The sequence below is a fragment of the Oncorhynchus masou genome, chromosome 31 (genome assembly GCF_036934945.1).
Source record: "Oncorhynchus masou masou isolate Uvic2021 chromosome 31, UVic_Omas_1.1, whole genome shotgun sequence".
Classification (NCBI taxonomy): Eukaryota; Metazoa; Chordata; class Actinopteri; order Salmoniformes; family Salmonidae; genus Oncorhynchus; species Oncorhynchus masou.
Window position 1 is genome coordinate 74,726,712 of NC_088242.1, and position 23,226 is coordinate 74,749,937.

At 49.8% G+C, this 23,226-nt stretch overlaps 1 protein-coding gene across 9 annotated transcripts in view; it reads left to right on the plus strand.

Annotated features, from left to right (window-relative positions):
• Positions 1 to 23,226, plus strand: part of ripor1 (RHO family interacting cell polarization regulator 1) — a 135,345-nt gene that overhangs the window by 110,404 nt on the left and 1,715 nt on the right. For all 9 annotated transcript variants that reach the window (XM_064951939.1, XM_064951941.1, XM_064951940.1 and 6 more), the window contains 15 exons: positions 3,806 to 3,955; positions 4,214 to 4,277; positions 4,434 to 4,477; positions 4,986 to 5,111; positions 12,781 to 12,929; positions 13,069 to 13,198; positions 14,842 to 15,801; positions 16,449 to 16,582; positions 16,950 to 17,118; positions 17,393 to 17,528; positions 17,710 to 17,871; positions 18,307 to 18,465; positions 18,791 to 18,987; positions 19,137 to 19,220; positions 19,348 to 19,438. In XM_064951939.1, the coding sequence (XP_064808011.1) occupies positions 3,806 to 3,955; positions 4,214 to 4,277; positions 4,434 to 4,477; positions 4,986 to 5,111; positions 12,781 to 12,929; positions 13,069 to 13,198; positions 14,842 to 15,801; positions 16,449 to 16,582; positions 16,950 to 17,118; positions 17,393 to 17,528; positions 17,710 to 17,871; positions 18,307 to 18,465; positions 18,791 to 18,987; positions 19,137 to 19,220; positions 19,348 to 19,438 (2,755 nt within the window). The remainder of the gene's footprint in view (positions 1 to 3,805; positions 3,956 to 4,213; positions 4,278 to 4,433; positions 4,478 to 4,985; positions 5,112 to 12,780; positions 12,930 to 13,068; positions 13,199 to 14,841; positions 15,802 to 16,448; positions 16,583 to 16,949; positions 17,119 to 17,392; positions 17,529 to 17,709; positions 17,872 to 18,306; positions 18,466 to 18,790; positions 18,988 to 19,136; positions 19,221 to 19,347; positions 19,439 to 23,226) is intronic.

Sequence of the window (23,226 nt, forward strand, 5' to 3'; positions counted from 1 at the left end):
TGAGCAGGGACCCTGGGTGTCTTTCTTTTGGTGTTTTTCAGAGTCAGTAGAAAGGCCTCTCGTGTCCTATGTTTTCATAACTGTGACCTTAATTGCCTACCGTCTGTAAGCTGTTAGTGTCTTAACGACCGTTCCACAGGTGCATGTTCATTAATTGTTTATGGTTCATTGAACAAGCATGGGAGACAGTGTTTGAACCCTTTACAATGAAGATCTGTGAAGTTATTTGGATTTTTACGAATTATCTTTGAAAGACAGGGTCCTGAAAAAGGGATGTTTCTTTTTATGCTGAGTTTATATGTTTTTTAAACATCAAATCCATATCAATCCAAATGCCTAAGTATTTATATGCGGGAACACATTGATTGAAGATCCATTGAATGAGTGAACATGTGAACTCATGCTTTGACAAGATTATTAACAACTAAAGTGTAATAGTGCCTAAACCAGACCTAAACCCTGATTTGGTTTACATTCAAAATATATTTCTCAGATAAAAAAGAACAAAGTTGTACATTTACCAAGGATTCAAAGAATATTAGCTAGACAAGGAAGCATTGAAATGGGTTGATAATGATGATCACTATTATCCCTGTCCTTATGGAGTGGCAGCAAAAGACTTGATTTCCATACTTTTGAAATATATCCTGATAACAATGTAAAAAAAAAAGTTTTTTTATGGGTTATTGAGCCAGCAGTGATGGTCGCTTCACACTTAAGCAGACCGGAATGCAATTGGTTGGCCCTTGTGGATTTCTTGTTGTCTACTGCTAGCAAAGCATCCAGGACTTATTTTTCTCTAAATAGCCTAAAAGAAAAGCTTTGACTAATTTATCTGATCATTTGTCAAGTTTCCCCTATCAGCATCCAGCTCAATGTCATTGTGAATAGGCTTAGAAGTTATTTCAAAGAGAGAGCCCTCTGAAATAAATTGGTGAATAAATACATCAATGATGGTGTTTTTTTTCCATAATGAGGGCAGTGTCTGAATTAATTTGTTGTGGCAGAAAGGAGGATATCACATTTTTCTAGAATTTAGCAGGGTTCCTAATACAATCTGAAAGAGCAGTTACATAAGAATCAGATTTATCCTTTCTGATTTTGTCTTACACAATGATTCCTCAGTTGCTTAAAAGCTTGCCAGTCCTGGCCTTGATCCAAGCGTCATCTCTTTTCCGAATTACTTCTGATCATTCCGGAGTGTTCCAGTCATTCCATCTGCCTTTAACCCTTCATTTTTTGAAGAGAGCATGATTGCCCACAAAGATTTGAAGACATCTGCAAAAAAGGCTCCAATATGACTCAGGTTCAGGGATAGTTGAACTACAGTCAAGGTCACTAAACTAAAGATCCTGTAAAGAGGCTGTTGACTGAAGGTTTTAAAGTTCCTCTTTGATGACACGAGGCTGAGATTTTTGTGTTCTCACATTTCTAACACAAACAACTGGGGAATTGTCACTAATGTCTTGGGCGAAGACACCAGTAGAAACACAATTTATCTTGTGTATTCGTTAAAATTAGGGTTGAGGTAGTGGAGGACTGATGGATCTTTAGTGATGGGCCGTGTAGGCTTAGTCACCAGCTGGGTCAGGTTTAGATCATTACACATGTCTTTTAGATTGTCTGAAGCCTGCATCTCCCAATCATAATTTAGGTCATCCTGTATAGTAAATTCTGATTTAGTAAAAGAAGACAACAAACTAGTTAACTCCTCGAGTGCACAAAGGTTAGCCGAGGGAGAACGGTACACCCCTATAATGGTTATGGATAAATGTTTCCCTAGACAAGGCTTGAAGATAATAGCTCTAATGTTTTGGGCAAGGGAAATATATTTGAGTAAAGAGACAGATGTTTTAATAAGAATGGCCACTCCACCACCTCTACCCTGTATGTCAGCTCTGAACACATTATAACCCTCAATATGTATATCAGAGTCCAGAATGTCCCCAGAGATCCAAGTTTCAGTCAATACCAGAATGTCCGGATTAGTCTGCTAGGCGCAGATCTTGATGTAATCCAGTTTAGGAAGTAAGCTCCTAATGTTCACCCCAAGTCCTTTTTACAATTTTTAAAGCTACATGGAGTCTCCAATTCAAGCGAACTATTACTTTTCCACGGTTAGCACCATAGGGCCTGAGGCCGCAGCCAATGTCAATATGGGCAACTCTGAGTAACCAATGATAGAATGTTATAAACTGACTTACATGGCTTTGGTTGCTATCGTGCAACAGCCCAAGCCCTCTACGTGATTTGAAAACCGAGGGGGTATTCAAGGTTATGACTCCTCATAAAGAGTCGTTGCTTCTTTATTCTCCAAGGGGGGGTGTGGCGGCGGGTACGATGGGAAGGGGGGTGAAATGGGAAGGGAGAGGTGATTTCAACAGGGAGGGCTCTCTGCAGGGCAGCCCTGGCCAAGCAGTCGGAGATTGTCAACACGGTGACCAGGCAGTGGCACCACGACCAGGCTGAGGAGTAGAAAAGGGAAAGGTCTTCGAGTGGGACCTATCCAGGATACACTGCACTGTCTGGATGTCATGCTCAGACAGACATGTACACTGCCGGTCAAAAGTTTTAGAACTCCTACTCATTCAAGGGGTTTTCTTTCATTTGTACTATTTTCTACATTGTAGAATAATAGTGAAGACATCAAAACTTTGAAATAACACATATGGAATCATGTAGTAACCAAAAATGTGTTAAACAAATCAAAATATATTTTACATTTGAGATTCTTCAAATAGCCACCTTTTGCCTTGATGACAGTTTTGCACACTCTTGACATTCTCTCAACTAGCTTCACCTGGAATGCTTTTCCAACCGTGTTGAAGAAGTTCTGGCTTTACAGAGTCCAATGGCTTTACACTACTCCAGCCGACGCTGCTTGTCCATGGAAACCCATATCATGAAGCTCCCGATGAACAGTTATTGTGCTGAAGTTACTTCCAGGGGCAGTTAGGAACTCTGTAGTGAGTTTTGCAACTGAGGACAGACCATTTTTTACACGCTTCAGCATTCGTCGGTCCCATTCTGTGAGCTTGCGTGGCCTACCACTTCGCGGCTGAGCTATTGTTGCTCCTAGACATTTCCACTTCACAATAAGAGCACTTGCAGTTGACCGGGGCAGCTCAAGCAGGGCAGACATTTGACAAACTGACTTATTGGAATGGTGGCATCCTATGACGGTGCCACTTTGAAAGTCACTGAGCTCTTCAGTGAGGCCATCCTACTGCCAATTTCTGTCTATGGAGATTGCATGGCCTTGTGCATGATGTTATACACCTGTCAGCAACGGGTGTGGCTGAAATGGCCGAATCCACTAAATTGAAGGGGTGTCCACATACTTTTGTATATGTGGGAAAATGAGGTGCAGGAAGAGGTCGTATACCAATAAGAAAGCCAACAACAGGAAGCAAAGGTTATTACTGTGTGTGTGTGTGTGTCTGTCTGTGTCTGTGGGGCCAGTGGAATGTCACCATCCGGAGTTCCACTGTATTGCAGTCGCTTCTTAATTTTCCAGACACACTTTTTTTTCAGAGGTTGTTAAACTGTCAAAATCCAAAGGAAGGATTATGGTGCAATTACATGCTTTATGGTTCCATGATAATGGAACTATAATATGTCACCACTAAATGGATTACTATTATTGAAAAAGATTCATGAAGAGTTTTAGGGTGTGCAGTGTGTTTTAATGTTTAGTGAATAAAACATTAATTTTTTTTTATATATATATAATAAAGATATACAATTGTATAACCACTGTAAAAGTCAAATGAAAGTAACCATCCATGTGTTTTGTCCTCCTCAGATTGATGAGCTGTATGAGGCCTACTGTATGCAGCACCGGCTGAGGGATGGGGCCAATAAGATGGTGAAGGCCTACACAGTCTCCCAGGGCAGCCGCGAGGCCAGAGAGAGCCTCTCTGAGGCCAACAAAGGCTACAGAGAGTACACAGAGGTGAGGGGTGAGAGAGGAGAGTTAATCAGTGAGGGAAAGAAGGGAGGGAGTGCCAGGATCAGATGTACAGGAAGCCGAGGACGGAGTCATTGTCCTGAGACTGAGTTCAAAGACTGTAGGGTAACCGGACTAAGAACAGGTGCTCTCGTTCCCCCAGAGCTGTGCTCTGATATTAGTACAATGATTGTAGTGTTGACTGCCTAATGTTTTTACTTTGAAGGCTTTTCCATAACATTCTCTCTCTCCTGCTTTTTGTAGAACATGTGCATGCTGGAGAGCGAGCTGGAAAACCAGCTGGGGGAGTTCCATGTTAAGATGAAGGGTACGTTCATGTCAGTGTATCCATCTTCTTTGTCTGTTGTGACTCTGGACCCCAGTGTATCTTCACTTCCTGTTGGTCTATTCCAATCAAACGGTTGCATTGTAAGATTGTTTGTTTGCTTGTATGTGGTCTTGAAACATTTGTTGTTTGTTGCAGGTCTAGCAGGGTTCGCACGGCTTTGTGCTGGGGACACGTATGAGGTGAGTTTTTCCTTCTCTCTCCTTTTATCGCGCTCTCTCCCTCTCTCTGTTCCCTCCACTTTTGCTGTCCTTGCAGGAGTAGTTTCTGCATGGCTGCCACAGCGTCACCATTCTAAGCGTTAGTGCAGGTTGGGTGAGTGAGGGAGTGTATATGCCACAGTAACATGGCCTCTCAGAGCTGGGCTATCTGCAGACTGCAGGAGGAGGGTAATTGGAAAAGGAAAGTCATTCATGTGTCAGCACTGCCTCCGTCTGTTTAACATGCATAGATTTAGTGATGATTGACAGCATAATCAATGTGAGTCAGTGTCACACTCCATTCCCTCGCAGGGAGAAGGCACCTTTAAACAGAACCTCCAGAGCTTTACTCCGCATTCAGCACAAACACAAATGACTCAGCGAAGGCTTAAGAATGAGCAAATGTGTGAAGACCAAGATAAATGTGACTGGCTCATTGTGTGTTTCTGTTATTCCATATTGAACCTAAACCTGACCCCTGACCTTTCAGATCTTTATGAAGTATGGGCGGCAGCGCTGGAAGCTGAGGGGAAGGATGGAGATCAATGGCAAGCAGGTGTGGGACAGCGAGGACATGGTCTTTCTGCCTCTCATCACAGAGTTCCTATCAATAAAGGTATGAAGCAGCAACTCCTGGCCTAAAACTTGTATACAGATGAACACACACACACACACACACACACACACACACACACACAGAGATCGTCACTCTCACTCACATTCACTTTGTCACATCTGTGTGTGAAGCGAAGGCTCAGAGGTAATGGATATAACAGCTCAGTGAGAGGAGAGCAGCTGGATATGTGCTTGTTTTTCTCCCTCGCTGATTTCATTACTTTCCCCAATCATGTCAAGGGATCGGAAAGTCAGGAGACACAGAATGAATGAACAAGGGGGGTTTGGAGAGCAGGCATCTGGGATGGGGTTTGGAGAGCAGGCATCGGGATGGGGTTTGGAGAGCAGGCATCTGGGATGGGGTTTGGAGAGCAGGCATCTGGGATGGGGTTTGGAGAGCTGGGATGGGATGGGGTTTGGAGAGCTGGCATCGGGATGGGGTTTGGAGAGCAGGCATCGGGATGGGGTTTGGAGAGCAGGCATCGGGATGGGGTTTGGAGAGCAGGCATCGGGATGGGGTTTGGAGAGCAGGCATCGGGATGGGGTTTGGAGAGCAGGCATCTGGGATGGGGTTTGGATGGGGTTTGGAGAGCAGGCATCTGGGATGGGGTTTGGAGAGCTGGGATGGGGTTTGGAGAGCAGGCATCGGGATGGGGTTTGGAGAGCAGGCATCTGGGATGGGGTTTGGAGAGCTGGGATGGGGTTTGGAGAGCAGGCATCTGGGATGGGGTTTGGAGAGCTGGGATGGGGTTTGGAGAGCAGGCATCGGGATGGGGTTTGGAGAGCAGGCATCGGGATGGGGTTTGGAGAGCAGGCATCGGGATGGGGTTTGGAGAGCAGGCATCGGGATGGGGTTTGGAGAGCAGGCATCGGGATGGGGTTTGGAGAGCAGGCATCTGGGATGGGGTTTGGAGAGCAGGCATCTGGGATGGGGTTTGGAGAGCAGGCATCTGGGATGGGGTTTGGAGAGCATCGGGATGGGGTTTGGAGAGCAGGCATCGGGATGGGGTTTGGAGAGCAGGGATCGGGATGGGGTTTGGGATGGGGATGGGGTTTGGAGAGCAGGGATGGGGTTTGGAGATCGGGAGAGCAGCATCTGGGGGGTTTGGAGAGCAGGGATGGGGTTTGGAGAGCGGGATGGGGTTTGGAGAGCTGGGGCAGGGATGGAGAGCGGGATGGGGTTTGGAGAGCAGGGATGGGGTTTGGAGAGCAGGGATGGGGTTTGGAGAGGGATGGGGGCAGCAGGGATGGGGTTTGGAGAGCAGGGATGGGGTTTGGGATCAGGGATGGGTTTGGAGAGCAGGCATCGGGATGGGGTTTGGGGATGGGGTTTGGAGAGCATCGGGATGGGGTTTGGAGAGCAGGCATCTGGGATGGGGTTTGGAGAGCAGGCATCGGGATGGGGTTTGGAGAGCAGGCATCGGGATGGGGTTTGGAGAGCAGGCATCGGGATGGGGTTTGGAGAGCAGGCATCGGGATGGGGTTTGGAGAGCAGGCATCGGGATGGGGTTTGGAGAGCAGGCATCGGGATGGGGTTTGGAGAGCAGGCATCGGGATGGGGTTTGGAGAGCAGGCATCGGGATGGGGTTTGGAGAGCAGGCATCGGGATGGGGTTTGGAGAGCAGGCATCGGGATGGGGTTTGGAGAGCAGGCATCGGGATGGGGTTTGGAGAGCAGGCATCGGGATGGGGTTTGGAGAGCAGGCATCGGGATGGGGTTTGGAGAGCAGGCATCTGGGATGGGGTTTGGAGAGCAGGCATCGGGATGGGGTTTGGAGAGCAGGCATCGGGATGGGGTTTGGAGAGCAGGCATCGGGATGGGGTTTGGAGAGCAGGCATCGGGATGGGGTTTGGAGAGCAGGCATCGGGATGGGGTTTGGAGAGCAGGCATCGGGATGGGGTTTGGAGAGCAGGCATCGGGATGGGGTTTGGAGAGCAGGCATCGGGATGGGGTTTGGAGAGCAGGCATCGGGATGGGGTTTGGAGAGCAGGCATCTGGGAGAGCAGGCATCGGGATGGGGTTTGGAGAGCAGGCATCGGGATGGGGTTTTGAGAGCAGGGATGGGGTTTGGAGAGATGGGATGGGGTTTGGAGAGCAGGCATCGGGATGGGGTTTGGAGAGCAGGCATCTGGGATGGGGTTTGGAGAGCAGGCAGTGGGATGGGGTTTGGAGAGCAGGCATCGGGATGGGGTTTGAGAGCAGCATGGGATGGGGTTTGGAGAGCAGGCATCTGGGATGGGGTTTGGAGAGCAGGCATCGGGATGGGGTTTGGAGAGCAGGCATCGGGATGGGGTTTTGAGAGCAGGCATCGGGATGGGGTTTGAGAGCAGGCATCTGGGATGGGGTTTGGAGAGCAGGCATCGGGATGGGGTTTGAGAGCAGGCATCGGGATGGGGTTTGGAGAGCAGGCATCGGGATGGGGTTTGGAGAGCAGGCATCGGGATGGGGTTTGGAGAGCAGGCATCGGGATGGGGTTTGGAGAGCATCTGGGATGGGGTTTGGAGAGCAGGCATCTGGGATGGGGTTTGGGGCAGGCATTGGGATGGGGTTTGAGAGCAGGCATCTGGGATGGGGTTTGGAGAGCAGGCATCGGGATGGGGTTTGGAGAGCAGGCATCTGGGATGGGGTTTGGAGAGCAGGCATCTGGGATGGGGTTTGGAGAGCTGGCATCTGGGATGGGGTTTGGAGAGCAGGCATCGGGATGGGGTTTGGAGCAGGCATCGGGATGGGGTTTGGAGCAGGCATCTGGGATGGGGTTTGGAGAGCATGGGATGGGGTTTGGAGAGCAGGCATCGGGATGGGGTTTGGAGAGCAGGCATCGGGATGGGGTTTGGAGAGGGATCGGGGGGTTTGGAGAGCAGGCATTTGGGATGGGGTTTGGCGAGCAGGCATCGGGATGGGGTTTGGAGAGCAGGCATCGGGATGGGGTTTGGAGAGCAGGCATCTGGGATGGGGTTTGGAGAGATGGGATGGGGTTTGGAGAGCAGGCATCGGGATGGGGTTTTCTGGGATGGGGTTTGGAGAGCAGGCATCTGGGATGGGGTTTGGAGAGCATGGGATGGGGTTTGGAGAGCTGGGATGGGGTTTGGAGAGCAGGCATCTGGGATGGGGTTTGGAGAGCTGGGATGGGGTTTGGAGAGCAGGCATCGGGATGGGGTTTGGGAGCATGGGATGGGGTTTGGAGAGCAGGCATCGGGATGGGGTTTGGAGAGCAGGCATCGGGATGGGGGAGAGCAGGCATCGGGATGGGGTTTGGAGAGCAGGCATCGGTGTGATGGGGTTTGGAGAGCAGGCATCGGGATGGGGTTTGGAGAGCAGGCATCGGGATGGGGTTTGGAGAGCATCGGGATGGGGTTTGGAGAGCAGGCATCGGGATGGGGTTTGAGAGCAGGCATCGGGATGGGGTTTGGAGAGCAGGCATCTGGGATGGGGTTTGGAGAGCAGGCATTTGGGATGGGGTTTGGAGAGCAGGCATGGGATGGGGTTTGGAGCAGGCATCTGGGATGGGGTTTGGAGAGCAGGCATCGGGATGGGGTTTGGAGAGCAGGCATCGGGATGGGGTTTGGAGAGCAGGCTGGGATCGGGATGGGGTTTGGAGAGCAGGCATCGGGATGGGGTTTGAGAGCAGGCATCGGGATGGGGTTTGGAGAGCAGGCATCTGGGATGGGGTTTGAGAGCAGGCATCTGGGATGGGGTTTGGAGAGCAGGCATCTGGGATGGGGTTTGGAGAGGCATCGGGATGGGGTTTGGAGAGCAGGCATCGGGATGGGGTTTGGAGAGCAGGCATCTGGGATGGGGTTTGAGAGCAGGCATCTGGGATGGGGTTTGGAGAGCAGGCATCTGGGATGGGGTTTGAGAGCAGGCATCTGGGATGGGGTTTGGAGAGCAGGGATGGGGTTTGGAGAGCAGGCATCGGGATGGGGTTTGGAGAGCTGGGATGGGGTTTGGGGCATCTGGGATGGGGTTTGAGAGAGCATGGGATGGGGTTTGGAGAGCAGGGATCGGGATGGGGTTTGAGAGCAGGCATCTGGGATGGGGTTTGGAGAGCTGGGATGGGGTTTGGAGAGCAGGCATCTGGGATGGGGTTTGGAGAGCTGGGATGGGGTTTGGAGAGCAGGCATCTGGGATGGGGTTTGGAGAGCAGGGATGGGGTTTGGAGAGCAGGGATGGGGTTTTGGGATGGGGTTTGGAGAGCAGGATGGGGTTTCAGGGATGGGGTTTGGGAGAGGCTGGGATGGGGTTTGGAGAGCAGGGATGGGGTTTGAGAGCAGGCATCGGGATGGGGTTTGGAGAGCAGGCATCAGGGATGGGGTTTGGAGAGCAGGGATGGGGTTTGGAGGGAGCAGGCATGGGGTTTGAGAGAGCAGGGATGGGGTTTGGATCGGGATGGGGTTTGGAGAGGCATCGGGATGGGGTTTGAGAGCAGGGATGGGGTTTCGGGATGGGGTTTGGGGGAGAGCAGGGATGGGGTTTGGAGAGCAGGGATGGGGTTTGGAGAGCAGGGATGGGGTTTGGAGAGCAGGGATGGGGTTTGGAGAGCAGGGATGGGGTTTGGAGAGCAGGCATCTGGGATGGGGTTTGGAGAGCTGGGATGGGGTTTGGAGAGCAGGCATCTGGGATGGGGTTTGGAGAGCAGGGATGGGGTTTCTGGGATGGGGTTTGGAGAGCAGGGATGGGGGCATCTGGGATGGGGTTTGGAGAGCAGGGATGGGGTTTGGAGAGCAGGGATGGGGTTTGGAGAGCAGGCATCGGGATGGGGTTTGGAGAGCAGGGATGGGGTTTGGAGAGCAGGCATCGGGATGGGGTTTGGAGAGCAGGCATCTGGGATGGGGTTTGGAGAGCAGGCATCTGGGATGGGGTTTGAGAGCAGGCATCTGGGATGGGGTTTGGAGAGCAGGCATCTGGGATGGGGTTTGGAGAGCAGGCATCTGGGATGGGGTTTGGAGAGCAGGCATCGGGATGGGGTTTGGAGAGCAGGCATCTGGGATGGGGTTTGGAGAGCAGGCATCTGGGATGGGGTTTGGAGAGCAGGCATCTGGGATGGGGTTTGGAGAGCAGGCATCGGGATGGGGTTTGGAGAGCAGGCATCGGGATGGGGTTTGGAGAGCAGGCATCGGGATGGGGTTTGGGAGCAGGCATCGGGATGGGGTTTGGAGAGCAGGATCGGGATGGGGTTTGGAGAGCAGGCATCTGGGATGGGGTTTGGGAGAGCTGGGATGGGGTTTGGAGAGCAGGCATCTGGGATGGGGTTTGGAGAGGCTGGGATGGGGGGATCTGGGATGGGGTTTGGAGAGCAGGCATCGGGATGGGGTTTGGAGGGGCATCTGGGATGGGGTTTGGAGAGCAGGCATCGGGATGGGGTTTGGAGAGCAGGCATCGGGATGGGGTTTGGAGAGGGATGGGGGGTTTGAGAGCTGGGATGGGGTTTGGAGAGCAGGCATCGGGATGGGGTTTGGAGAGCAGGCATCTGGGATGGGGTTTGGAGAGCTGGGATGGGGTTTGGAGAGCAGGCATCTGGGATGGGGTTTGGAGAGCAGGCATCTGGGATGGGGTTTGGAGAGCAGGCATCAGGATGGGGTTTGGAGAGAAGGCATCTGGAATGGGGTTTGGAGAGCAGGCATCTGGGATGGGGTTTGGAGAGCAGGCATCTGGGATGGGATTTGGAGAGCAGGCATCTGGGATGGGGTTTGGAGCGCAGGCATCTGGGATGGGGTTTGGAGAGCTGGGATGGGGTTTGGAGAGCAGGCATCTGGGATGGGGTTTGGAGAGCAGGCATCTGGGATTGGGGTTTGAGAGCTGGGATGGGGTTTGGAGAGCAGGCATCTGGGATGGGGTTTGGAGAGCTGTGATGGGGTTTGGAGAGCAGGCATCTGGGATGGGGTTTGGAGAGCTGTGATGGGGTTTTGAGAGTAGGCATCTGGGATGGGGTTTGGAGAGTAGGCATCTGGGATGGGGTTTGGAGAGCATGCATCTGGGATGGGGTTTGGAGAGCTGGAATGGGGTTTGGAGAGCAGGCATCGGGATGGGGTTTGGAGAGCTGGGATGGGTTTTGGAGAGCAGGCATCTGGGATGGGGTTTGGAGAGCAGGCATCTGGGATGGGGTTTGGAGAGCAGGCATCTGGGATGGGGTTTGGAGAGCAGGCATCTGGGATGGGGTTTGGAGAGCTGTGATGGGGTTTGGAGAGCAGGCATCTGGGATGGGGTTTGGAGAGTAGGCATCTGGGATGGGGTTTGGAGAGCTGTGATGGGGTTTGGAGAGCAGGCATCTGGGATGGGGTTTGGAGAGTAGGCATCTGGGATTGGGTTTGGAGAGCAGGCATCTGGGATGGGGTTTGGAGAGCTGGGATGGGGTTTGGAGAGCAGGCATCGGGATGGGGTTTGGAGAGCAGGCATCGGGATGGGGTTTGGAGAGCTGGGATGGGGTTTGGAGAGCAGGCATCTGGGATGGGGTTTGGAGAGCAGGCATCTGGGATGGGGTTTGGAGAGCAGGCATCTGGGATGTGGTTTGGAGATCTGGGATGGGGTTTGGAGAGCAGGCATCGGGATGGGGTTTGGAGAGCTGGGATGGGGTTTGGAGAGCAGGCATCTGGGATGGGGTTTGGAGAGCAGGCATCTGGGATGGGGTTTGGAGAGCAGGCATCCGGGATGGGGTTTGGAGAGCAGGCATCCGGGATGGGGTTTGGAGAGCAGGCATCCGGGATGGGGTTTGGAGAGCAGGCATCCGGGATGGGGTTTGGAGAGCAGGCACCTGGGATGGGGTTTGGAGAGCAGGCACCTGGGATGGGGTTTGGAGAGCAGGCATCTGGGATGGGGTTTGGAGAGCAGGCATCTGGGATGGGGTTTGGAGAGCTGTGATGGGGTTTGGAGAGCAGGCATCTGGGATGGGGTTTGGAGAGCTGTGATGGGGTTTTGAGAGCAGGCATCTGGGATGGGGTTTGGAGAGTAGGCATCTGGGATGGGGTTTGGAGAGCAGGCATCTGGGATGGGGTTTTGAGAGCAGGCATCTGGGATGGGGTTTGGAGAGTAGGCATCTGGGATGGGGTTTGGAGAGCAGGCATCTGGGATGGGGTTTGGAGAGCAGGCATCTGGGATGGGGTTTGGAGAGCAGGCATCTGGGATGGGGTTTGGAGAGCAGGCATCTGGGATGGGGTTTGGAGAGCAGGCATCTGGGATGGGGTTTGGAGAGCAGGCATCTGGGATGGGGTTTGGAGAGCAGGCATCTGGGATGGGGTTTGGAGAGCAGGCATCTGGGATGGGGTTTGGAGAGCAGGCATCTGGGATGGGGTTTGGAGAGCAGGCATCTGGGATGGGGTTTGGAGAGCAGGCATCTGGGATGGGGTTTGGAGAGCTGTGATGGGGTTTGGAGAGCAGGCATCTGGGATGGGGTTTGGAGAGCTGGGATGGGATTTGGAGAGGAGGCATGGGGATGGGTTTTGGAGAGGAGGCATCGGGATGGGTTTTGGAGAGCAGGCATCGGGATGGGGTTTGGAGAGCAGTCATCTGGGATGGGGTTTGGAGAGCTGGGTTTGAGTTTGGAGAACAGGCATCGGGATGGGGTTTGGAGAGCAGGCATCGGGATTTGGTTTGGAGTGCAGGCATCGGGGTGGGGTTTGGAGAGATTTAGATCATACCAGAATCACTAATTGTGATGTCTTACTATGGTTTCCTAGGTGACAGAGTTGAAGAGCCTGGCCAATCATGTGGTAGTGGGGAACGTGTCATGTGAGACCAAAGACCTCTTTGCTGCTCTACCCCGGACAGTGGCTGTGGACATCAATGACCTGGGGACAATCAAACTGAGCCTGGAGGTCACCTGGAAGTGAGTGGCTGTCACATCAGTGTGGTGACCTGCTTTAAGTGGATACCACCACTAGTGCACGAACATGTATGTGTGGTGCGCATATATTTGTGTATGGGTCTAGTATTAAGTTTCTGTGCCCTTTTTATCTCTCTGTCAGCCCTTTCGACAAGGATGACCAAGCCTCGGCCGCCAGCACGGTCAACAAACCCCCCACGGTGAACAAACGCTTCTCCACCTACAACCAGAGTCCTCCTGATACCCCGTCCTTACGGGAACAGGCCTTCTATGTGAGTACCCTGACTCTAACCCTGTGCTCTAAACAGTGTCCTCTTTCTTAATATGGTCCATAATCCATGGAGTAATGAGCTGTAATTGAGGAATGGTTCTTCGACTGAATCTGAGTGATAGACCTCTCGACACATTTAATTTCCATCCATGGCACCGGAAGTCTCCTGCTGTCATCTCATCCATTCTACCTCAGAGGCACTCTTTGATGAATGAGTTTTCCATCTGAGACAGTAACTGTCACATGATTCATAACGCAGCATCATATGATGCAAATGGCATTATGCCGACTGTATTTCTGTATTTTGAAAGTTATAGATCTTAAGCTTGATTGCTAACAGGCAAAACATTTTGGGACTATATCAATAATGGACTAATGAAACAAATACCAAAATAGTTATTGGGTGAAGTTTTCCTTTAAGGGAGTGTCTCAGCTATAGTTAACTATGTTCATAATGGCGCACAAATCTTGCTACAGTTTTCTAGCAGCTGTACTGAGCCTTATCTTTTTCCTCCCTGGTGACTCACTGATAGCCTGCCGCAAGGTTAATCTGCTGCCAAGTATCCAGGACATGTTCTGTAATGCAACATGTTGTCTGTCAGTGGTGGTTGTTGTGCTGCATCAGGAGGTTTTCTGGACACGTGCGCTGGTTCACAAAGCTAGCAGGATGTATTGGTCTGTTTTGTCAATGGGCCAGCTAAATACTCCAGCACCTATTTGTCTTAATTCAATAACTTGATTGAGTTAGGGTGAAGAGAACCACTGTGTAGTCTAGCTGTGATGTGTAGTTGCATTGGTCCACTAGTGGACCTTTCTCACGGCCCTCTCCTGCTTTACCTGGTGGTGTAAAGACGGCTCCGAGGAGTCTGTCAAGGAGCATGATGTCCCCCAAACACCGCTGGTCCCTGCTGGATGTGTTCCGTGACACTCTGGCTGAGAGACTGTCTCAGAGCTGCTCCTGCAGTGATGTCTCCTCAGTCCATCTGGGCTCTGCTAACATGCAGACTGACGTAAGTGCTGCTGGACAATACAGACATCCCACTAAATCCCTCAGTAGTTACTAGTTAAAGGTGTGGTATTTGTGGGAGAGCATGGTAATAGAACCTCCGTAGAGGAACTCACAGTAGGTCTTTGTAGATTGTGTTGTGCTGTCAATTGTTTAGAACCTCTGTAGGGTTGGCCACTATAGAATCTCTGTGTTTATGTTTAGATGTTATGTTCCTTGTTGGGTTTTGAAATAGTCTTTAGTAGTATTCTCAATGACCGAGAGCGCTGGGAAACAGACGCAGCCTCCAGCTATCAATATGAAGCGTGTATTTGTTCTTATTGTTCCATTGAGGTGGGGCCTGGATGCCCAGCGAAAGCAGAGGCCTGATAAATGAGATGTTAATTAAAGGGAGCAGGGAGTTTGTTTGCTTTCTGGGCCAGAGGCCAGGCAGATATGCTCTGGTTTATAATGTTTGTCATGGGTTTACAGGGGCCCTCAGCCCTCTGTCTATCTGACTCTCAGTTATACTGAATGTCTGCTGGACTAGTCCCATCTTCAAAACTTGATGGTAGTGTCTCCATTTGACTTTGTCACCCTTGTGCTCTTCCTCCCTCTGTCTCGCTTTCTCTCTCTTTTTTCTCTCCCTCTCACTGTAGAACATGCTGAGGAGGCAGGAGGAGATGGAGAATGGCACAGCCTGGTCTAACTCCTCGGAGTCGTCAGATGACTCGTCCAGCCCCCAGCTGTCCCTAGGGCTGCGTCATGCCAACAAGAATCTGGTCCAGCTAGAGGTTCAGGCCGCCGCGCCCTCCATTGAGATCTCCTTTGCTCCCAGAGACTCTGCCACCTCCACCCCTACCCGCTTAGCCAAACCGGAGGATGTGCAGAAGGAGGAGCCAGACACTGGAGCAGCAGGGAAAGAGGAGGATTCTGGGAAACAGGCTGTGCCTAACGGCCAAACACGTTATTCACGCTCCCTCAGCCATATCAGTGAGAACAGTGCCGATGGCGTACTGATGGACAGGTCAACTTGCGAATCAGTGGAGCCCTCTGAGGCTACCTCCCTGCAGTCTGGGATCTCTATAAACGATATTGAGATGGAGATGCCTGCCAGGGCGGAGTCAGCCCCTGTCCCAGCTGAGACTGTGGTGGTCGGTGAACCATCTGAGCCACTCGCCCCAGCTACTGTCACCGTGGAGGAGAGCAGGCCAGAGAGCAGGTATTCTGCAGGGTCTATAGAGTCAGACACAGGGTTAGAGGTTGTTTCAGGGGCTGTTTCAGCGGTAGAGCCAGAACTCCAGAGCTCTGCACCCACTAGGACTGATGCCGTGTCTCAGCAAGGTACCTCTCTGGCTCTCAGGGCAGACTCACAAGCACAGACCCAGAGCAGAGAGGAAATATCATATACTGCCCACAGGGCAGTGGTGGAGGAGGCCGAGAAGCCTGGGCCTGTAGTAGTGGCCAACCCCTCAGAGGGTGAGAAGCAGCAGGCTGTGGACAGTGAAGTTGAGGAAGCCCTGAGTGCAGTCATTGCCTCTCTGGATGACTACAGGGGACAGTTTCCTGAGTTACAGGTCCTGGAGCAGGAGCTCAGACTACTGGAGGAGACATTAACGGTAAGTTATAGCTGTGTGTGTGTGTCTGTGTAGTGTGTGTGTTTGTGTAGTGTGTACATATATGGCTCTGTCTCTTGTGTGTTATGTTGTACCTGACAATGGAAATGACCACTTCATAAGAGTGAGGGGGACATTGGTGGGGGTTGAGTAGATTTCAGAGTTCCATAATCCCACAGTCCCCTGTGGGATTGGGATCAGGGTGCGGAACTTCCTGCCCTTCAGCTCAGTCTAAATGTTTCCATCTCACAATGCTGCAGCGGGAGATGTGTGTACTGTCGCTGGGCGGTCGTCAGCCTCTTACACGTATACACAACCACCTTCTTCCCAACTGAGACCCAGATAAGCATCAGAGCTCACTGAGCCAAACCCTCTGACAAGGCGATATGAAACACAGATGCATTTGAGTTTCTCTATTATTCTTCATTTCATCACGGCATAATTTTAGAACACACTGTTTTGTTCCCAGATACTTTCCTCAGATGATCCTTTTCCAAATACGGGGTGTATTCTTACAATCAGGACTTTTGGCAGTGATATGGATTGCTGAAAAATGTATGCTTTTGTTACTGTATGTGTGCTGTATGTTTGAGTACGTGTGTGCATGTCTGTCTGTCTCTCTATAACATGTGTACGTGTGTGTTCTGAAGGGCCATACATGCAGTTGTTCATCCAGTGTCCAGAGTCTGGCTGTGGAGACGGCTCTCGGCAGCTTTGACTTCCTCAATACCTCAGACCTGGAGGATGAAGAGGAGGATGGGGAGAAAAGGAGTGTGACAAACGGGTCAGGGTCCATAAAATGGCCTCCCTCTCTATGTTCCTTCACAGTCAGTTTTAAAGATGAGAAGTTTTGCTGGTGAAGGGGCTAGTTGGATTTCTGTGTGGTTACTTACTACCATCTAGTGGTGTAACACACAATTAAATATGCTGGATGTTAGTAAGGATAAGAAAAGTTCATTGGTATTCTGAATGATAATGCCCTCATCTGGTCTAAAGGTGGCATGATATATAGAACCATGGCTCTATGGGGTACCACTCTAGGGTAACAACTTGCACTGACTTGCCTAGTTAAATAAAAAATAAAATAAAAGTACAAATAAACAACACTCCTGATGTGCTCATACCTGGGCTCCTGTGTGATTGTTGTTTAGTGAGCACCACAGCGCCCCAGGCAGGTCACCAGAGGAGAGTGCAGGGGAGGATGAGTGCTGTGAGGAGAGATGCTGGGAGTCCCACTCCTCTGGACCTGTGAGCACAGGCTGCCAGGCTCTAGACCATACACTACTGGTCCATCTGAAAAACTGCAGTGCACAACTTCTGGTGAGGAACATGACATACTCAGATGAGTAACAAATCACCCCATGGTCCCCTTATGTATGAGACTAAACAAAATGAGTTTAAGAATTCAAATCTCAAACATAAGTTCTACTTGGATCTTGCGTTTGTGTTGCACTGTCAACATGATCGATAAGCAGAGCAACAGCTCCCAGTTGTAATGTAATAAAACAATTTCAAATTGACATATGTGGTCTTGCCAAATGTCCTGATTTTGGCTATGTGTTACCTATGACTCCTAATGGCTGATGCTGTGCAGAGGCTGGGGACCTTTGGGCCTCTGCGCTGTGGGGAGATGTATGCTCTGGACCGCCTGCTCAGGGAGGCCCGCGTCCTCGAGCTCATCAGACGTGTTGCCAAGGAGACCCCTGGAGGAGCCACTCAGCCAGATGAGGGTGAGTTCATTATTGCTGTAAGGAGGACAATAAAACAGCATATTAGCTTAGTCACTGACAGAGCTAAGGCAATAATGACAAAGGTTAACTACTGTAATTGTAAATGATTCAATTACTACCATCTCTAACTTGTTTTCTTTTCCGTCTGCCTGCCTTCTACTGCCTCTCTGTCCTGGAGTAGTGGTTCCCCAGTTAGAACAGTGCCAAGGGGCAACATTGCTATGGCAGCAGTGTACGGATGATGACAGTGTGTACAGCACCTCCACAGATGCTTTCCTCACAACTCTGGCCACTGCTTACACCAACAGACTGCCCGAGAGAGGAGTTAGCCTGGCAGACACAGGTGTGATACGATTGTTGTGTCTCTGTGTGTGTCTATCATGCATTATATGATTTAAAATATGATCCTTTGTAGCTCAGTTGGTAGAGCATGGCGCTTGTAATGCCCGGGTAGTGGGTTTGATTCCCGGGCCCACCATACATAAAATGTATGTAAGTCACTTTGAATAGAAGTGTCTGCTAAATGGCATATATAATATTTAAACATAGTGATACATGGTCTAAAACAGTCTCCCTAAGGAGTTTGGATCAGCAATGCTCCTGGCTTTGGTTCCAGTGGCCTATATGATGTCACATATATACACACATTAGTGTATATATGATGTCACATATATACACACATTAGTGTATATATGATGTCACATATATACACACATTAGTGTATAGCTGTGATGTGCCATCTTGTCACGTCTGACCCATCTCTCTGTGCTGTATCTAGTGTTCTTGCGTCTGGTGGAGAGAATTCTGGAGAGGAGGCTGCCCAAGCGTGGGGGCGTGGTGGCCAGAGACATGCTGACCCTCTTTCAGTTCTGGAGCTACCTAGAGGCCGAGGGAGTGAGCGATTTGGACACACACATCATTGAACTAGCGGAGGAGGGTTAGTGTCTGGGAGATTGACTATTGCGTGGAGTTAGTTTGAATGAATAAGTTAACGTGTACTAGGTTACAGACGGCCACTTGGACCTATGCTCAGTCATGATGAATGTGTGAATGAACATGATTTAAAAGGCTGATTGCTCTCGTTGTTGTTTCACCACACCCATTATAACATACTCACCTCATTCTATTCTCTTCTTTCTATCGCCATTCCATCCTTCCTCATTCACTCTCTTTTTTACTACCTTCTTCCTTCCACAACACACTGTCTACCCTGTTTCTTTGTCTTCTTCCCTGTCCACCCTCCTCCACCTCCCCCCCCTTAGTGTGGCTGGTTCAGAGCCTGCAGTCAGGGGACCAGGAGGTACTGGTGAAGGCCCTGAAGAGGCCTCCAGAGAGCAGCCTGAAGAGGGAGGGCCTGCATGCTGTCAGCCTACTGCTGAGGGACCCGCGGGGGAAGGTGTCTGCCTCTGCCAGCTCCCTGCTCCGGAGCCTCGCGGACCAGCCACGCCATCGAGAGAGGGTGAGACCGAGATGCATTCATTCAGGCCCTACTCACTGTAGCACTTTTAAAATGCACTTCTTAAAAAGTGTTATCTTGTTGCTAGGATCACCAGTGTGGATTTATGTTTGTTTGGGTAAGTTATAGTGTATTTTGGTATTTTACCCCAGGCCCTAGTAAGCTGTCTGGAGCTTCTGGAGAATGAGAGTGTGGAGACGCGAGTGTGTGGCTGTAAAGCACTTGCATGTCTGAAGGTCAGTCTCACCACTTATTAGTCACATCTCTTCAATAATCTCTATGCTCCATCTGTTTTTTTTACCTCTACCTACCCTAGTGTCTGGATTCAGACTGTTGAGTCCACTCTGTTTTTATGTTCTGCAGGCCAAAGAGAGCATCGACCAGCTGGTCTATCTCTGTCGATCAGACAAGGAGGATGTGAGGGATGCTGCCAAACAAGCGCTGCTGGTGCTTGGTGAGTAGAAAGATAAAAAATACATGTTTGATAAGGGAGATCTTCCAGTTGAAGTCAGAAGTTTACATACACTTAGGTTGGAGTCATTAAAACTCGTTTTTCAACCACTCCACAAATGTCTTGCTAACAAACTATAGTTTTTTTAAGTCGGTTAGGACATCTACAGACTGATTATTTCACTTATTCACTGTATCACAATACCAGTGAGTCAGAAGTTTACATACACTAAGTTAACTGTGCCTTTAAACAGCTTGGAAAATTCCCCAAAATTATGTAATGTCTTTAGAAGCTTCTGATGGGCTCTAACCACTAGGCTACCCTGCCGCCCCATTCTCTCTACTATTATTCTGACATTTCACATTATTAAAATAAAGTGGTGATCCTAACTGAGCTAAGGAATTTTTACTCTGATTAAATGTCAGGAATTGTGAAAAACTGAGTTTTAAAATGTATTTGGCTAAGGTGTATGTAAACTTCCGACTTCAACTGTGTATGTACTGTGCCTTCGGGAAAGTATTCAGACCCCCTTGACTTTTTCCACATTTTGTTACATTACAGCCTTTTTTTAAATTCCCCTCATCAATCTATATACACAATACACTTTTGCAAATAAAGTTAAAAAAACTCTAATCACATTTTACATAAGTATTCAAACCCTTTAGTATTCAAACCCGATTACAGCCTTTGGTCTTCTTGGGTATGACGCTACATGCTTTGCACGCCTATATTTGGGTCATTTCTCCCATTCTCTTCTGAAGATCCTTTCAAGCGCTCAGGTTGGATGGGGAGTGTTGCTGCACAGCTATTTTCAGGTCTCTCCAGAGATGTTCGATCGGGTTCAGGTCCGGGCTCTGGCTGGGCCACTGAAGGACATTCAGAGACTTGTCCTAAAGCCACTCTTGCGTTGTCTTGGCTGTGTGCTTAAGGCCGTTGTTCTGTTGGAAAGTGAACCTTTGCTCCAGTCTGAGGTCCTGAGCTCTCTGGAGCAGGTTTTTATCATATCTTTCCCTCGATCCTGACTTGTCTCCCAATCCCTGCCACTGAAAAACATCCCCACAGCATGATGCTGCCACCGTCATGCCTCACCATAGGGATGGTGCCAGGTTTCCTCCAGACGTGACACTTGGCATTCAGGCCAAAGAGTTCAATCTTGGTTTCATCAAACCAGAGTAACCCTTTAGTCCTTTAGGTGCGTTTTGGCAAACTCCAAGCGGGCTGTCGTGTGCCTTTTTACTGAGGAGTGACTTCTGTCTGGCCACTCTATCATAAAGGCTTGATTGGTGGAGTGCTGCTGAAATGAGTTTCCTTCTGGAAGGTTCTCCCATCTCTACACAGGAACTCTGGAGCTCTGTCAGAGTGACCATTGGGTTCTTGGTCACCTCCCTGACCAAGGCCCTAATCCCCCGATTGCTCAGTTTGGCTGGGCGGCCAGCTCTAGGATGAGTCTTGGTGGTTCTAAAGTTCTTCAATTTAAGAATGATTGAGGCCACTGTGTTTTTGGGGACCTTCAATGCTGCAGACATTTTTTGGTTCCCTTCACCAGATCTGTGCCTCGACACAATCCAGTTTCGGGAGCTCCACGGACAATTCCTTCGACCTCATGGCTTGATTTTTGCTCTGACATGCACTGTCAACAGGTGTGTGCCTTTCCAAATCATGTCCAATCAATTGAATTTACCACAGGTGGACTCCAATCAAGTTGTAGAAACATCTCAAGGATGATCAATGGAAACAGGACGTAACTGAGCTCAATTTCGAGTCTCATAGCAAAGGGTCTGAATACTTATGTAAATAAGGTATTTCTGTTTTTTATTTGTAGTAAATTTGCAAAAATGTCTAAACCTGTTATTGTTTTGTCGTTATGCGGTATTGTGTTTAGATTGATGAATAAGGTTGTAACGTAACAAAATGTGGTAAAAGTCGAGGGGTCTGAATGCTTTCCGAATGCACTGTATGTTTGTATGTATATACAAACTTATTTTGTTTTTACCTATATTTAACTTGGCAAGTCCGTTAAGAACAAATTCTTATTTTCAATGACGGCCTAGGAACAGTGGGTTAACTGCCTGTTCAGGGACAGAACGACAGATTTCTGACAGGTATATAAAATTGATCACCCGGCCATGCAATCTTCATAGACAAATATTGGCAGTAGAATGGCCTCACTGAAGAGCTCAGTGACTTTCAACGTGGCATTGTCAAAGGATGCCACCTTCCCAAGTCATTTTGTCAAATTTCTGCCCAGCTAAAGCTGCTCCGGTCAATTGTTAGTGCTGTTATTGTGAAGTGGAGATGTCTAGGAGCAACAACGGCTCAGCTGCGAAGTGGTAGGACACACAAGCTCACAGAATGGGATTACTGAGTGCTGAAGTGCATAGCTCATACAAATCGTCTTTCCTCGGTTGCAATACTCACTACAGAGTTCTAAACTGTCTCTAGAAGCAACGTCAGCCCAAGAACTGTTCGTCGGGAGATTTATGATATGGGTTTCCATGGACTAGCAGCCGCACGCAAGCCTAAAATCACCATGTGCAATGCCAAGCATCTGCTGGGGTGGTGTAAAGCTTGCCGCCATTGGACTCTGGAGCAGTGGAAACGCATTCCAGAGTGATGAGTCACGCTTCACCATCTGGCAGTCCGACAAACAAATCTGGGTTTGGCAGATGCCAGGAGAACACTTCCTGCCCTAATGCCAACTGTAAAGTTTGGTGGAGGAGGAATTATGGTCTGGGGGTGTTTTTATGGTTCCGGCTAGGCCCCTTAGTTCCAGTGAAGGTAAATCTTAATGCTACAGCATACAATGACTTTCTAGACGATTCTGTGCTTCCAACTTTGTATCAACAGTTTAGGGAAGGACCTTTACTATTTCAGCATGACAATGCCCCTGTACACAAAGTGAACTTGACTGGCCTGCACAGAGCCCTGACCTCAACCCCATTTAACACCTTTGAGATGAATTGGAACGCAGACTGCGAGCCAGGCCTAATCTCCCAACATCATTGCCCGACCTCACTCATGCTCTTGTGGCTGAATGGAAGCAAGTTCCCGCAGCAATGTTCCAACATCTAGTTGAAAGCCTTCCCAGAACTGTGGAGGCTGTTATAGCAACAAAGGGGGGACCAACTCCATATTAATGCCCATGATTTTGGAATGAGATGTTCGACGAGCAGGTGTCCACGTGTGTGTGTTTATTTATTTGATTTATTATTTTTTACCCCTTTCTTCTCCCCAATTTCATGGTATCCATTTGGTAGTTAATCTTGTCTCATCGCTGCAACTCCAGTACAGACTCTGGATCGGCAAAGGATGAGAGCCGCACGTCCTCCGAAACACTACCCAACCAAGCAGCACTGCTCCTTGCCAAAATGCCCACTTAACCTAGAAGCCAGCCGCACCAATGTGTCAGAGGAAACATCGTACACCTGGCGACCGTGTCAGCGTGCACTGCGCCCGGCCCGCCACAGGAGTTCCTAGAGCGCAATGGGACAAGGACATCCCTGCCGGCCTAACCCGGACAACGCTGGGTCAATCGTGCGCCGCTCCATGGTTCTCTCCATGGTTCTCTCTTGGTCTCAAACCCAGAATCTCTAGTGGCACAACTATTATATATTTATACACCACACACACACACACACACACACACACACACACACAGTATATTCCGGTCTCTGACATTACTCATACTTTCCGGATGATGTATGTATTTTTTTTAAATGTTTTATTGCTTGGTATTGCTGCGCTGTTGGAGCGAGAAACACCAGCATTTCACTGCACCTGCAAATCTGTGT